General features: G+C 50.9%; 1 protein-coding gene across 1 annotated transcript in view; it reads left to right on the top strand.

Moving 5' to 3' along the window:
• The first annotated feature begins 4,956 nt into the window (after positions 1-4,956).
• The window catches only part of LOC135818190 (uncharacterized), a 32,849-nt gene continuing 23,080 nt past the window's right edge, over positions 4,957-14,725 (top strand). The window contains exons 1-3 of the mRNA XM_065331539.1: positions 4,957-5,179; positions 6,799-7,261; positions 14,120-14,378. Of these exons, the coding sequence (XP_065187611.1) occupies positions 6,922-7,261; positions 14,120-14,378 (599 nt within the window). The 5' untranslated portion in view covers positions 4,957-5,179; positions 6,799-6,921. The remainder of the gene's footprint in view (positions 5,180-6,798; positions 7,262-14,119; positions 14,379-14,725) is intronic.

The raw sequence follows: 14,725 nt of genomic DNA on the forward strand, positions 1-14,725 counted from the left end.
AGGCATTGTCCGAAACGGAAGGCACAACCAGCAACCAGCAATGAAAGCAAACAGAAGCAAAAAAAGCAAACACGACGACAGATCACAATGCAAGGAAAACGAAGTTTGTCAGTAGAACGCTGGGTATATCCTGCTTTCTACACCCCTCCTGGTCTTGCTGAAAACGTACACGGTGCGTTTCACATTTCGCGCCAAAAGTGCTCCATCTCCTAGGGAACATAACCGGAAACGTGACATGTACGCGATTTTGTACCTCGTGTGAAACGGCCCTAAGCTGAACTATGACAAAGTTAGAGGATCTCTACTCGTCCGAAACGATCCCAGATAGACACACAAAAATAGAACTGCTTCCCCTGGACTTCGATTTCAGTGATCACCTTACGTTCGCCTGTACGCTGCACATGTAACTGAAGAGTGCCGGCATCGCAGTCAAACTTGAAAGTGAGAATGTCATCATCCTGCCATGCTGCAGTACGTGCTGTACCACACTGACCAGCATGATTGCTGAAAGGACCACCGCCCCTGTTCCAGCCAGTGCCACGTCGACTGAACAAGATGACTGAATTGTCAATGTCACCTTGCGGTAGTGTAGCTACTCCAACCTGCATATGGCCAGTGCTCAATCGATCACCACGCACTCTCACCTGCCAAGAGTGTGTTCCGGCCGTGTACATGTTGGTACCACACACATTGGCACGCTTGTTGATTGGATTAGCACAGATTTGAGCAACCGAGTCATTCGTTCCGGAGATGATCATGTCGCTCGAGCACCGCCGTCGGTCAAACCTGACAAGAGCACAAACCTGAAAAGGAATAGATCGGCGCTGATTCGCTAATTTCACCTCCAGCGTATGATCTCCTGCTTGCTCTGGCTTCCCCCTAGCACACAGTACAATGTCAGATGGAGATGTTGTACTGTCCTCAGCCAGGTGAACAGGACGTTGTGAAACCAATGCTGAGATCAGTGAGGCACTCAACTGTTGTCGGATACTACGGCTGATCACAGTGGAGTCGGTGCTATATGGGATAGTCAGTGTGACGTCATAGCTGTTGCCCAGGGTTACATGATCGGGTGCGTTGATGGTTATTTGATCTAAATTCACACCTGGGTCTTCAATAACCTGCACAGCTGACTGGAGCTTTGCACGTATGTCGTCCACTGCTGTTTCCATGGTGACAGCCTTGAGCGTTGGTCGTAGTTCTGTGGACTGCTTTTCCTTCTCCAGGTCAGAATTCAATGACTCCAGTTTCTTCTGCACCAGTGCTCCTAGCTGTACGACATCACCATCACAGCATTCAGACTCGCACATATACTTTGCAAGATCTGTAGCCATGCTCTGCATCTCTTCCATCTGGGTGAGACGTTGCAGTTTCTCTTCCAGTGGCCGCTGCTGTTTCCATCTTCGCTTATCCACTTCACCCAGTAGGTCTGTCTCCCTTTTCGTCATCAGTTTTCGCAGGTTTTCAAATGTGTCTGTAATCTGCTGAGATGCAGTTGTAGCCTCATCATTCACAGTTGAAATCTCCTCAGATACCCCAGTCATCATACTTTCCAGGGTGGCAGCTAACCCAATGGCTGAATAACTTGCTGACAAGAAGGCACTGGCTGTGGAGTCCACTGCACTGGTTTTCACCTCCTTCTGCAGAGCTGCTCTTTGGTCACTGGCCATTTCTGCCAAGGGAACAATGCTGTGCTGCTGGTGTCCTTTCACAAGACATTGTTCACAAACTGGCATGTGACAAGTCTTGCACCCACTGGACAAATCATGCCTTCCATGCAATGGACATGGCCTTTCTCTAGCCTTGCTAGTTCCTGCACTGGCTTGGTCGATCGCCAATGTGGACAATGGCTTCACGTCATGCTGTCGGAATGCTCGAGTTCTCCCATGTTTTTCGACATGCTCAGTGCACAGGCGTGCTTCATCGCAGCCACTGCACGAGTGTGAAGCACTCCGTTTCACGCCATCGACCTCACAGAATTCGCAGAATTCCGCGAAAGCAACATTTCCAGGAGTAGCTTCTCTGCTCGCGCTTTGCACGTTACCCAAACGCTGGCTAGGTGTCAACTGTTTGCTGAGATCCACAGATGGGTACCTGGGAAGCGTTTCTACCTTGCAAACTGCACACTCGATACTACCTTGAGGGGTGATGTGTTCTCGCACGCAGCCCACGCAAATAACGTGCAGGCAATTCAGAAATCTTCCCTCATTCGGATTGTCGGTATCACAGAACACACAGTACTTTGATCTACCGCGAGGAACAGCGGTGGTCGCCATTGTGGGCTCCTAGCAGTGGTTTTCTTCACCGTTCAGCGAAATCGACAGACTACCAGTGATTTGTTTTGTTCGGCAAAGAAAGCTTCACCTGTTCTGGCGTTACCGACGTCGACCGTAGGCTAGCGCAATGCCGTGCGCACTTTGCCATCATAATAAACATGGCCTTCAGCGCGGTGGTCAGGTCCGGGTAGCGATCATCCAGATTGATGACTAGCGCGAGCGCCTATGCCGTGGCGTGGGCGTGGATTTTCGTTCTGCGCCGGGAGGCGGGCTCACAGTCACACGTAGATCTTCACCCCAGAATGGCAACCAAGGTAACTGGTTACATCCCCATGACATGATGTCTAACCCCAAACTTGACGCAGGTCACCTGATCAAGGACAAGGTGTGGGTCCTCCTCACTCAGCAGAGACGAATCGAGCGAGCTGTACTCCCGTCGTCGCCAAAAAAATCCGGCCAATGCCAAGTATACGCGTACATAGGTATGGTAGGTAGATCTACGCGGTACTTCATCGCGGGTTCATGCACTGGGGAGTGGAGTGGCACATGCACTAGTCTCAGTATTAGTCTAGGCCATTGTACTGCCACTGCCACTGCCACTGGACAGCACTCAGAACAGTCTGCGCCGCACTCTGCCTGCTGTAGTCGGGTTGAGCACTGCGCCGAGCCTGAGTCTGACTCTGAGTGAGTGTAGAAGGCGACGGTTTCAAATAGGACATACCGGTAGATTACCGGACCGGACTCAATATTCACTTTCTCTCTTGGTATTTTGATAAGAAAACATATGTCACAGTGAGACTACGATGTGTTATAACTTATACTCCGAGCCAAAATTTCATGGCTCTGCGATGACCAGAAGCGCCACACCAAGCAGGTGAGTTTTTGACGTGTTGCTTCGCACTGCAACTTGAGTTTTACGACTTTCGAAAAATCAACTTCTTGTCGCAGGTAAACAGCGGCTCGCCTCTCGCCAATAAAGCACCGCATACCAATCAAAACTAATGGAGAAGCACACACAAGGCTTATTGTTACTCTGTACTGGCCGTCGTGGAGCGATAGCATTTACCTAATTTCAGACTAATAGAGTGAATTTGACGTGCACTCTAAAACCTTGCCGATTTGGAGCCACCTCTGATTTGAAGCGAAAAATTGGGCAACTTGGAGGCAATGGGTCAACACAAAGGAGTGGCTCAGTTCGATTGACTCTGGCCTCAGAGCAAACTTCAACATGCCAGTTTCCTTCCACAAACATATTTCGAGTGAACAATCAACGCTGATGATAGGTTTGCATGGTTTGGGCCTATACAAATTATTTGGCTGACCTGTCAAGCCGTTGTCACCTACAGCTAGCTACATGGTGTATGCGGGCCTAGCCTGTCAGCATGTGAACAGTGAAGTAACTGCAGACCCGGTCTACCATGGTCTACCAGTACCACTACCACTTTTGGCACTAAGTATGAAGTATGATACAGTGCATGCGGCCCAGTACAGCTACCGGTAGCTAGCATTGCATTTGGCCGGATTTTTTTGGCGACGACTGTACCATGCCTACTGTACTACTGTAGTCTGTAGTGACTAGTGTAGTTGTGCCGGGAGGTGGTCTCACAGCACACCCTGTTGTACGCCAGTATGGCAACCAAGGTTACATCCCCATGAGTCATCATCATGACATGTCTAACCCCCCCCCCAAGACGAAGTGAGAAGCAGTCTAGTCATCATGGTCATGCGTGCACTGAGTAGTATACTGGCGGAAGTAATGTTACCGGTAAACAAAATTAATAATAAATTAGTGCTACGTCACAGCATAGCAACAATTTCAAAAATTCAAAAACTGGATCCACTTGGATCCAGTTTTTGTATGGATCCAAGCACATTTCAAGCGGTCTTACCCACAGCATGGTGATGTAGCCAGTGAAACTGACTGATTTGGCTACTGGGGGCGGGGTTACAACTGGTGGCGAAATATAAGTCACACCTGCATGCGACATGAGTGGGTTGCTATGCACCCACATACTTAGGCAATAGCAAAGTCACACCTTAGTGGATCCAAAAATAGAAATCTGATGTCAACTTACTACTCCCTGGCCGTTTTGACGTCATCACTTTCAAGCCCTATTATAAAGTTTTTGGCAGCTTGTTACGTAGACGTACATGTATACTTTAATTGTAGAAAATTTGCTGTTGCGTTGCCTCGACTCAGGCTGGAGCTGAGCCTGAGCCTGAGGCGCCGCAGCGTTGCCTGTTTCAGTCATTTCACTTTTTTCAGACCTACACGACTTGTACATGTCAACAGGCAGTCATTTTCATGTGGCCAGGTGTATCATGGTGAATGGTGCAGGCCACGTTTGCATTACAGGTAGATCTACACTACACAGCCATGTGATGGCCTACGCTTGCACGTCAAATAAATGAATTCATGAAGTTGGTTGCTCCAACGAGGAGCACACGCTTCTTGCGGATGGCAGTCGTGAGTCAGTCAAGTGTCAAGTTCGGCAAGAAGCGTGTGCTCCTCGTTGGAGCAACCAACTTCATGACTATTACCGCCGAAGTCGCAACTTCTAAGTTCGAAAGAAATGAATTATTTTATAATATTATTAATTTTTGCACCTGAGCTAGCGCTAGCTAGCTAACCTGTCCTTTCTTTTCGTTGAAAAGAAACGAAGGATTTTGACAGCTTTACGATAATTAGGGAATGATGTTTGTGGTCGCTAGAAGAAGTCTTTCGTTTCTTCTCGCAATCATCCGAAATAGGTGAGCCGTATCTCTTGAAGATTTTGTCGTGCAAGTTAGTTGGACAACGGTGACCAGGTGACCAGCCTGCGCTTCAGGAGCGTTCTGGGTGCATGCGTGAAGGTCCCGTTCCTTCATCCAAACAGTTGAGGAGACGTTCGTATGAAACAGTGGTAAGTGTGTAATATGTTTACCAGGCGCGTACCCAAGGGGTTCAGCAGGGTTGTTTTTCACAGACCCCTATTTTATTTTGTCGTACGACATGTTTTACATGACTGTACATGTAAGTCATGTATGGACTTAGCGTCTTAGGCTGAAGAAGCGGCAACCGCTCACAACCACTAGGGGGTCCTACCATCCTATGATCTTACTACGAAAAGGTGGTCACTGTTACAGCTGTTGAATGATGACTTTGCTGTGCGAGCTTTGTAGCTGCATGTAATTGCTATTACTACAGTCCATTCAGAAAAAAGATAATATCCTAGCTTTTGGCCATAAACGGGTCAAATTTGGAGTTTTCGTCACAATTGTTTTGCCCCATGGAATGCTCTTCCAATTGTGTTTTTGTACTACAGTCCATTCAGAAAAAGATGATATCCTAGCTTTTGGTCATAAACAGGTCAAATTTTGAGTTTTCGTCACAATTGTTTTGGCAATCCCCCATGGAGTGCTCTTTCAATTGTGTTTTTGAAGTCTATTTCTCCAAAAAGCAAGCCATAACAAGAATAGGATTTCGGCCAGGTTTTGCCCCCAAGGCACTGAATTGGGTAAAAACCATGAAAATCCAAGCCGTTCACTCCACTTGCATAACAGTACATTTGCGGCTCGAACCCCAGTTGAGGTGCCTTTTTTGGACCCTTTTCAAGTTTCGAATCGCGCGGCACTGCCAAGTGTAGCACAAAATCGCCAAACACGGGAGCTCTCCAGAGCCAGCACTCCCCTTTTTTTCTGAATGGACTGTAGTGTAAGCATTACGGCCCGGGGAACTGTAAATGACCAAAGGCGGATGCGATAGTGAAGTATGTAAAAAACAGGATGGATTATTTTGGAGAACAAAGTTTAATGTAAATGAGGAGTCCCGACTCTGCAAGTATATCTTCATGCGTTAGGGATTAGTTTGAACTTGAAATGTGAAGAAGCCATACTCTTCTTCGCAATGTTTACAGTCAGTTCAGTAACTGACGTGTTCGGGATCACAACACACTCCTCCACTGAGACGTTCTCTTCCCACAGAGCAGACATAGGCTTCCGAAACAGCATGGACTGGAGTTATAATCACCCAGGCATGATACTAGTACATTCCACTTGCATTTGCTAATGTCTCTTCCATTCCGCGACATGAGACCTTGTTGCCAACGCCATCTATGGATACTCTCTCCTTGCTCTTTCTCTGTCACATGCTGCTGCTAAGCACCTGACCAAGCAGGAAGCTAGCATCAAAAGCAGGAAAAATGGTCAGCTTTTTTAGCAGTAGGCTCCTCGGCAATGCGGTCCTCTGATTACGTAGCTGCATTGCTTGTCAGTCCAGGGACGTGGGTCTGGCTCAGCCTCATTCTCTGTTCATTGGTAAAGATACTACACTCGAACTACACTCTCGGAAACAAGGCAAACACATGAACAGCAGATTGATGCGCTCTTGGGCTAAAATTTGGAAAGGTTTGGAGAGATTTGGAGAGACTGAGGATTTTTTTTGTTTAGCCAAGGCCTTAGTGCAGCTGTGTGCGCTGGCAGTTACTAGTTTGTCAAAGTGCAGGGACAATGATTTGTTTGTTTGTTTGTGGTCTCTGAACAGACCTGAACTGACCCTCGAGTCGCTTGCATACGCTACACTGGACATTTACACCTTGACAAGTTGAGTGAGTGATCATTGCTACCAAGATTCTCAGATGAACGCTCCCCCTCAGCAGTGCGGATCATGGCGGTTATCAGTACTGCGCTGTATTGCAACGCCAACCGTGCTATCGTGGTGCTCATTGCTTTGCTGCCCGCGGTGGTGCTTTCAGCCAGTATGAGTGGTGAATGCTTCTGGTTTAATCTGACAAGTGCACCGGAGCAGCTTGAGTTCAGCCATGACCAGCTTACAGCCCAGCTCAATGAGAGTTTCATTGGCAACTGCTCCACGGACGACATTGTCAGCCTGTCTGCACTGCGTCCACACGCCCAGACATGGCTTGTGCTGGTCGCCGATAGACTGATACAGGGGAGCAGCAATGACAGTGTCACTCTGAGAGCTATTTCCAACTTGATTCTGACCAGTAAGTACAGTACCGCTCACTGCAATCCAGTTGTACCAGTTGTAACAGCTGTACATGTATGCAGCTAACACAGTCGAGACAGTCAGGTACATGTATGCAGCTAACACAGTCGAGACAGTCAGGTACACGCCGGGCGTTGCGCAGCCCTAGACCTACGCACATTGGGCTGCGAAATGGTGCAGGGCGCAAACGTAACTCATGCGACAGGATTTTGCTGAGTAGCAGTGTACATTTTCTGTGGTGCTCACGGTGTCAAACACTGAACCACTGAAATAGGATGTTTCCAGCACCTATTTCCTCTTTCAGTCTGACTAAGGGACATTGTATTCCCTGTTACTTGTACACGATGATGTAAATAGTGTGGAAGCAGAGCAGAGCACACCTCCTCTTTCCGGACCATACTGCAATCGTCAAACTCCGTTTCATCGTATGGTCCATTATTGCAGCATTTCGGCAAAATTACGTCTGGGAAGCGGTCTACTCTCCACCGCTTTGTGTGTATTAAGCTGCAGGAAGCCTCGCCACTCTTACTCAACTAGTGCTCTATGTACTATAAGTCTACACATTTTCGGCGGGTTCAATATTCGGCCTCCCAGGGCTAAAACCCATTTTGGCCCCATTGAAATTTCAGCCCCCGCACCAAATTTTAGGCCAAAATAGCGCGAAAATAAATATGCGCCGAATCATTTTTATTGACTTACAGCAAGTCAGCCATACTCTAAGTCAACAGATATTCAGTGCATAATGGAAGTTTCCGGAGGAGGAAGGAGGAAACTGTAGTTATCACCAACCCTCACCGCGCCCAGCTCACGCCGCTACGGCGTGCGACCTGAGCTGGGCGCCCTGCCCAGTATGGAACTGTCCTCAAGCCAGTCACGTATTTGGCAGCCCAGTGAGCTGTCTACCGGATCGCAGCGTTTAGAAGCGCCAAATGCGGCAGGGCCAGTCTCAGGCTGGTCGCGTAGGCGGCAGGCCGGCGGGCGACCGGCAAGGCTGCATTCGCATTTGGATCACCGAAGTGATACAGGTGCTTCGACGGCACTCCGTGGCGCATCAAGGAGGCATCTGGGGCCCAGGCAGCCCGCCCGTAAGCGCACCACCGTATCAGGTATGCGCAGGTGGAGCAGCAGAGCAAGATGTGTGCCGGACACTCACCATCATCCGGTCGACTGCATGGTTGTGCGACTTTACACAGCTGTCACTCATTACTTGCTATTGCTTGCAGAAGGCCAGAATTTTTTTGCTCTCGTTTGCTCTAAAGCTAGTTGGTTTACATGGTTTATACCCGTAACTGAGCATGGATCCTACTCAGCAGCGGATCGCTGGTATTCCTCGTTTGAGACCGCGGCGACGGCAGCGTCGGCCCTGACCAACAAGCCTCGGGCGATGAGCATGCCGGCCGAAAATGCAGGCATGGACACTGTCGTGTATGACCAGTTTAGTTGAGTTCCTTGGAGGCGCTATGATGCCGGCCGGCGCATGTGTTGGCGCACGGGAGACGATTAGGACAATACGGCGTGCGGAATACGTCGAGCTGGCCACAATGCTTCCTTCCTGTCCTGCCCACACGCAGCCAGCAGCCAAACGTGTTAGAATCGATCAATCCGATGGCAATCACTGAGTGGAATTGTCATTGGCGGCTCCTCTTCTGGCAAGAGAAAAACAGAATCTCTAATCTACTGGGTCGAGGCCTGGCAGACTTTAAGAACCATCGCGCCTTGCAACACGAGCTTACGCCCTCTGGGGCCCTAAGTAGTCCGACAAGAAATTCATACTGCACGGCGACAAAAAGGCAGTTGGAGCAGTCCGAAATCCGGGACTTGCCGAAATCCAACCGTGATGGAACTAGCCACTTCAGCCCCCACATGGTAGCAGAACACAAGGCTATATCTCGCTGACTACCCATATTACGGTCACGGACAACTCCGCTGCGGACGCTCTTTCACGCGGACGATTAGTCCATTTCCTCTCATCGGCTCCCTAATCCAGCTGCTGGACTCAGCTTAGTCCCGAACTCATACTATGCGGGAGCAACTAATCATGGCAGCAAACCGGCTGAACTTCTTCTCAACCAATGCGTGCCTCCTTTTTCATTCGCTGTGTAGTCTATCTCTCTCAGCACACGTGGGTAAGCACGCAAGCACACACACACACCCACGCACACGCATACATACATACATACATACATACATACATACATACATACATACATACATACATACATACATACATACATACATACACACACACACATACTCTCTCTCTCTCTCTCTCTCTCTTTATCCTCCTCTCCTCCATCCCTCACCCTGCTTCGCCTCTAAGTGCTGTCGCTCCCCTCCCCTTCCTACTCGTACTAGGCGGCATTACACCAAGTCTCAGCATGTGGGGTCTACTTTGCTGTTTTGGGGCTTTGTTTGGACATGGCAAGCTGTTATCTTTTTCCTTGCGGCTGTCGTCGCTGTTGCCATTGTTGTTTAGATACCACGGCGAGCCGGCAGTACGTGCCGGTGTTGGCGGGCTGGCGACCTTGTTTTACTTTCAGTAATTAACACTTTACCCGAGGTGCGACGGATTAATCCGTCACGACCGCGCAGGGCATATTGCAGACACGCGTATGTGCGTTACACACACACACTCACACATTATGCGCACCCGGCGGGCAGGGCGATTGGCCCATGCTGCTTATTCAGTTGTACTAGCGGAGGCAGGGGCGATTCCCCTACGTAATCGCCCATGCGGCGGAATACCCGGCGGCCTGATACGGCGGCGTTGCGAGCAAATGCAGGGGTGGTTCCCTTTTGAGCTCTGTTTGTGGCGGCGGCAGAGGCAGGGGCAGCACCCCTAGCCCATGCGGCGGTTGACCCGGCGGCCCGACATGGCAGTTGGCCCAGGGGTCCGATATGGCTACTGACCCGGCGGTCTGATATGGCGGCTGACCCAGCGGTCTGATATGGCGGCGGCGGCTGACCCAGCGGTCTGATATGGCGGCTGACCCAGCGGTCTGATATGGCGGCTGACCCAGCGGTCTGATATGGCGGCTGACCCGGCGGTCTGATACGGCGGCTATGCGAGCAAATGCAGGGGCAGCGCCCCTTTGCGCGTGTTGTTTGCGGCGGCATTGGTCAAGGCAGGGGCAGCGCGCCTCGCCTGGGTGGCGTTATGCCCGGCGCTGCGGCTATGTTTGCAAAACGCAGGGGCCGCTCCCCTTTGAGCTTTGTATGTTTACAGCTATGTTTGCAAGATTCAGGGGCAGCTCCCCTTGGGGCCTGGTACAGTTATGTTTGCAAAAAGCAGGGGCAACTCCCCTCCGAGCCTTGTATGTAATCGTTTACAGCGATGCTTGCAGAAAGCAGGGGCAGCTCCCCTTAGTGCGTGGTATGTTTACAGCTATGTTTGCGAGGAAGAAACAAAAAAAAAGGGCTTGGAGCTGGGTATGTTTACGGCCACGTTTGCAAAATGCAGGGGTAGCTCTCCTTGGAGCTTTAGCTAGTTGACAGCTACGCGACAAAATGCAGGGACAGCTCCCCTTGGAGCTTTGGATGTTTACAGCTATGTTTGCAAAATGCAGGGGCAGCTCCCCTTGGAGCTTTTAAAACTAGTTTACAGCTGTGCGGACAAAATGCAGGGGCAGCACTCCTTGAAACTTTGGATGTTTACCACTATGTTGGCTAAATGCAGGGGCAGTTCCCCTTGGGGCTTGGATGTTTACAGCCAGGTTTGCAAAATGCAGGGGTAGCTCCCCTCAGAGCGTTGTAGGTTTACAGCTAGGTTTGCCAAATGCAGGGGCAGCTCCCCTTGGAACTTTGGATGTTTACAGCTATATTTGCAAATACAGGGGCAGCTCCCCTTGGAGCCTTCTAGTTCTACGTTTACAACTATGTTTGCAAAATGCAGGGGCAGCTCCCCTTTGAGCTTCGTAGGTTTACTGCTAGGTTTGCAAAACGCAGGGGTAGCTCCCCTTTGGAGCTTTGGATGTTTACAGCTATGCTTGCAAACTGCAGGGGCAGCTCCCCTGGGAGCTTTTGAAGTTGGATGTTTACAGGTGTGGTCGCAAAATGCAGGGGCAGCTCCCCTGGGAGCTTTGGATGTTTACAGCTATGTTTGCAAATGCAGGGTCAGCCCCCTTGGAGCCTTGGATGCTTACAACTATGTGTGCAAAATGCAGGGACAGCTTCCCTTTGAGCTTTGTTGGTTTACAGCTAGGTTTGCAAAACGCAGGGGTAGCTCCCCTGAGCTTTGGATGTTTATAGCTATGCTTGCAAAATGCAGGGGCAGCTCCCCTTGGAGCCTTGGAAGTTTACAGCTATGTTTGCAAAATGCAGGGGCAGCTCCCCTGGGAGCATTGGATGTGTACAGCTATGTTTGCAAAATGCAGGGGCATTTCCCCTTGGAGCTTTGTATATTTACAGCTAGGCTTGCAAAATGCAGGGGCAGCTCTCCCTTGGAGCGTGGTTTGTTTGCAGCTGAGATGGGGAGTGCAACCGAAGATCTCCTTTCGAGCTTGCTTGTTCGCATTTGCTTGTTAGCACCGTAGCTCGGGCACCCAGCAGGTCCTGACTGGCCCTTAGCGCATACTCCCGGCCACATTTATTGCCTGTTGCAGGATAGGGGCCTCACCCCATATTTTTTTTGGACGATCGGCGGGCGGGAAGCCGTCATCGACCTATTAAAGAGGCAAAATACAAGAATAACTGAGAAACTAATAATTGTATACAACGCGCCAACCCTTTGGCTCTGTTGTCGGCTCTGCGGGGGGCATCCAGGCATCCCCCTTGTGCGAACACCACCCGTGGAAGCGGAAAAGTTGTGACGGCGTATTCAGTAGTGCCCAGCACCAGCAGGACCTACCAATCAGGGGAAAGCCTAGCAGTCCTTCATGGCAATTCCCTTGGTAGACCCCCTCAAGCTGACACAGGATCTGGCCACCAGGAAGGGGCCTGGACGGCAGCTCTAGGTCACCGGAAGGTGGTCAGGGCTGACCCGCAAGAGATGCATGTGCGGTGGAGCCTTTGACTAAGCGGCCACCCCTTGGGGCCAGAGAAAGCGGTCTTGAGGGGCAGGTGGTCCTTAGTTGGAGGCTTGCACCGCAAACTATGAATGTGAGACCGTCCGTGCCCGGCGAAGGTGTCCATAGTACCAGGCGGGTAGCTAGTCACACTTGTATCCAACACGACAGCCCTTCGGCTGTTGTCTGCCCGGCTTGGGGCGCCCAGGTATCCCCCCGTGCGAACACTACCCGCGGAAGCTGACAAGTCGTCAGCGTATTCAGTAGTGCCCAGCACCAGCAGGAGCTACCAACCAGGGGAAAGCCTAGCAGTCCTTCATGGCAATGCCCTTGGTAGACGCCCTCAAGCTGACACAGGATCTGGCGGCCAGGAAGGTGCCCGGACGGCAGCTCCAGGCCGCCGGAAGGTGGTCAGGGTTGACCCGCAAGAGATACATGTGCGGTTGAGCCTGTGGCTGACGACCACCCCTTTAAGCCAGAGAAAGCGGTCCTTAGTGGCAGGTGGTCCTTGGCTGCAGGCTTGCACCGCACAACCATTATGAATGTGAGACCGTCCGTGCCCGGCGAAGTGGTCGGTAGTACCAGACTGGTCGCTGGTCACGGTGGTCTTTAGCTACTGGTTTCACTGTATACCGAATCAGGCATGCCATAACAGGTCTACAGCGAACAGCACAGAGATCGACGGGACCAAGAATAGGGGATAGCGTGCGGCGAGGCCACCCCCATTATTTTTGGGAGGCACGGCTTCATGTTAGAGCAGTAAATTGCAGTTAGGGACTCAGCTGAGTCAAGCTGGACTCAGCGTGTCAAGTTTGGCATAATACAATAAGCGCGCTATCCCCAAACAGTTGTGTGGTTATTGTGTGAGTGTATATGCAGGAGTCCGCGGTCACGTGAGGGGGGAGTGATAAATGGAAGTTTCCGGAGGAGGAAGGAGGAAACTGTAGTTATCACCAACCCTCACCGCGCCCAGCTCACGCCGCTACGGCGTGCGACCTGAGCTGGGCGCCCTGCCCAGTATGGAACTGTCCTCAAGCCAGTCACGTATTTGGCAGCCCAGTGAGCTGTCTACCGGATCGCAGCGTTTAGAAGCGCCAAATGCGGCAGGGCCAGTCTCAGGCTGGTCGCGTAGGCGGCAGGCCGGCGGCAGGCCGGCGGGCGACCGGCAAGGCTGCATTCGCATTTGGATCACCGAAGTGATACAGGTGCTTCGACGGCACTCCGTGGCGCATCAAGGAGGCATCTGGGGCCCAGGCAGCCCGCCCGTAAGCGCACCACCGTATCAGGTATGCGCAGGTGGAGCAGCAGAGCAAGATGTGTGCCGGACACTCACCATCATCCGGTCGACTGCATGGTTGTGCGACTTTACACAGCTGTCACTCATTACTTGCTATTGCTTGCAGAAGGCCAGAATTTTTTTTTTCTTTTTTCGCTCTTTCACTTCTTCCAGGCACGGCTTCATGTTAGAGCAGTAAATTGCAGTTAGGGACTCAGCTGAGTCAAGCTGGACTCAGCGTGTCAAGTTTGGCATAATACAATAAGCGCGCTATCCCCAAACAGTTGTGTGGTTATTGTGTGAGTGTATATGCAGGAGTCCGCGGTCACGTGAGGGGGGAGTGATAATTTATTTTCAGCTATTTCGGCCTGGTCATGTTTGGCCGAAAATTTGTTGCAGCCGGGATTTTGTTTTCCGAGGTTCAGTCACGGTGACAGTGTATACATGCGGCAGCAGTACAGGCCGAAAATTTGATGCGGCCGAAATGGGTTTGGCCCTGGGAGGCCGAAATTTGAATGGGCCGAAAATTTGTCGACTGACAGGAGCGTCCATATTCCATATACTGTGGATTGTACAGGTTGGCCCGGGACGGTGTTCAAGTGCGCCGCATCACCACTGTACGACATGATCAACAAGACGGAGATAGTCAACGGCCTCGGTGGAAACAGCTACAGCATAGAGCGCGGCAACAGCTCATGCCTGGTAGCGCTGCACAACTCCTCGTCGGTTATCCTAACGGGACTAGCGTTCCAGAAGTGCGTGAGTAATGATGTCCAGCCTGCGGCCGTGGAGGTAGTATCCTGCAGGGATGTATACGTTGTCCGCTCCAGATTCAGGTAGGACTCTTATGCGATGTTACCCACAGCCTGCCTACCTGTTTGGGCAATCTACATGACATGCCCTGTCTATTTATAAAATTTTAGGTGGGAGCTGATCAACATAGAAATTTAAAGGACTTTGAAATTAGATATCAAAACCAATGTTGTTTTGAGAGTCAGTGAGACATACTGTTCTCGCACTGCTGTGCATGCCTAGGTGCCACACCATCTTCAAGCAGTCAAAGTGATGGCGGAAATATCATTCTCCGATAATGTGGCAGCAAGAATTCATGAAGTCCCCCCCCCCCCCCCCCCAGTTCTGACAACCCCGTCCCACAATACCCCTCCCACCCGAAAATACCCCC

This window comes from Sycon ciliatum, chromosome 5 (genome assembly GCF_964019385.1).
Source record: "Sycon ciliatum chromosome 5, ocSycCili1.1, whole genome shotgun sequence".
Classification (NCBI taxonomy): Eukaryota; Metazoa; Porifera; class Calcarea; order Leucosolenida; family Sycettidae; genus Sycon; species Sycon ciliatum.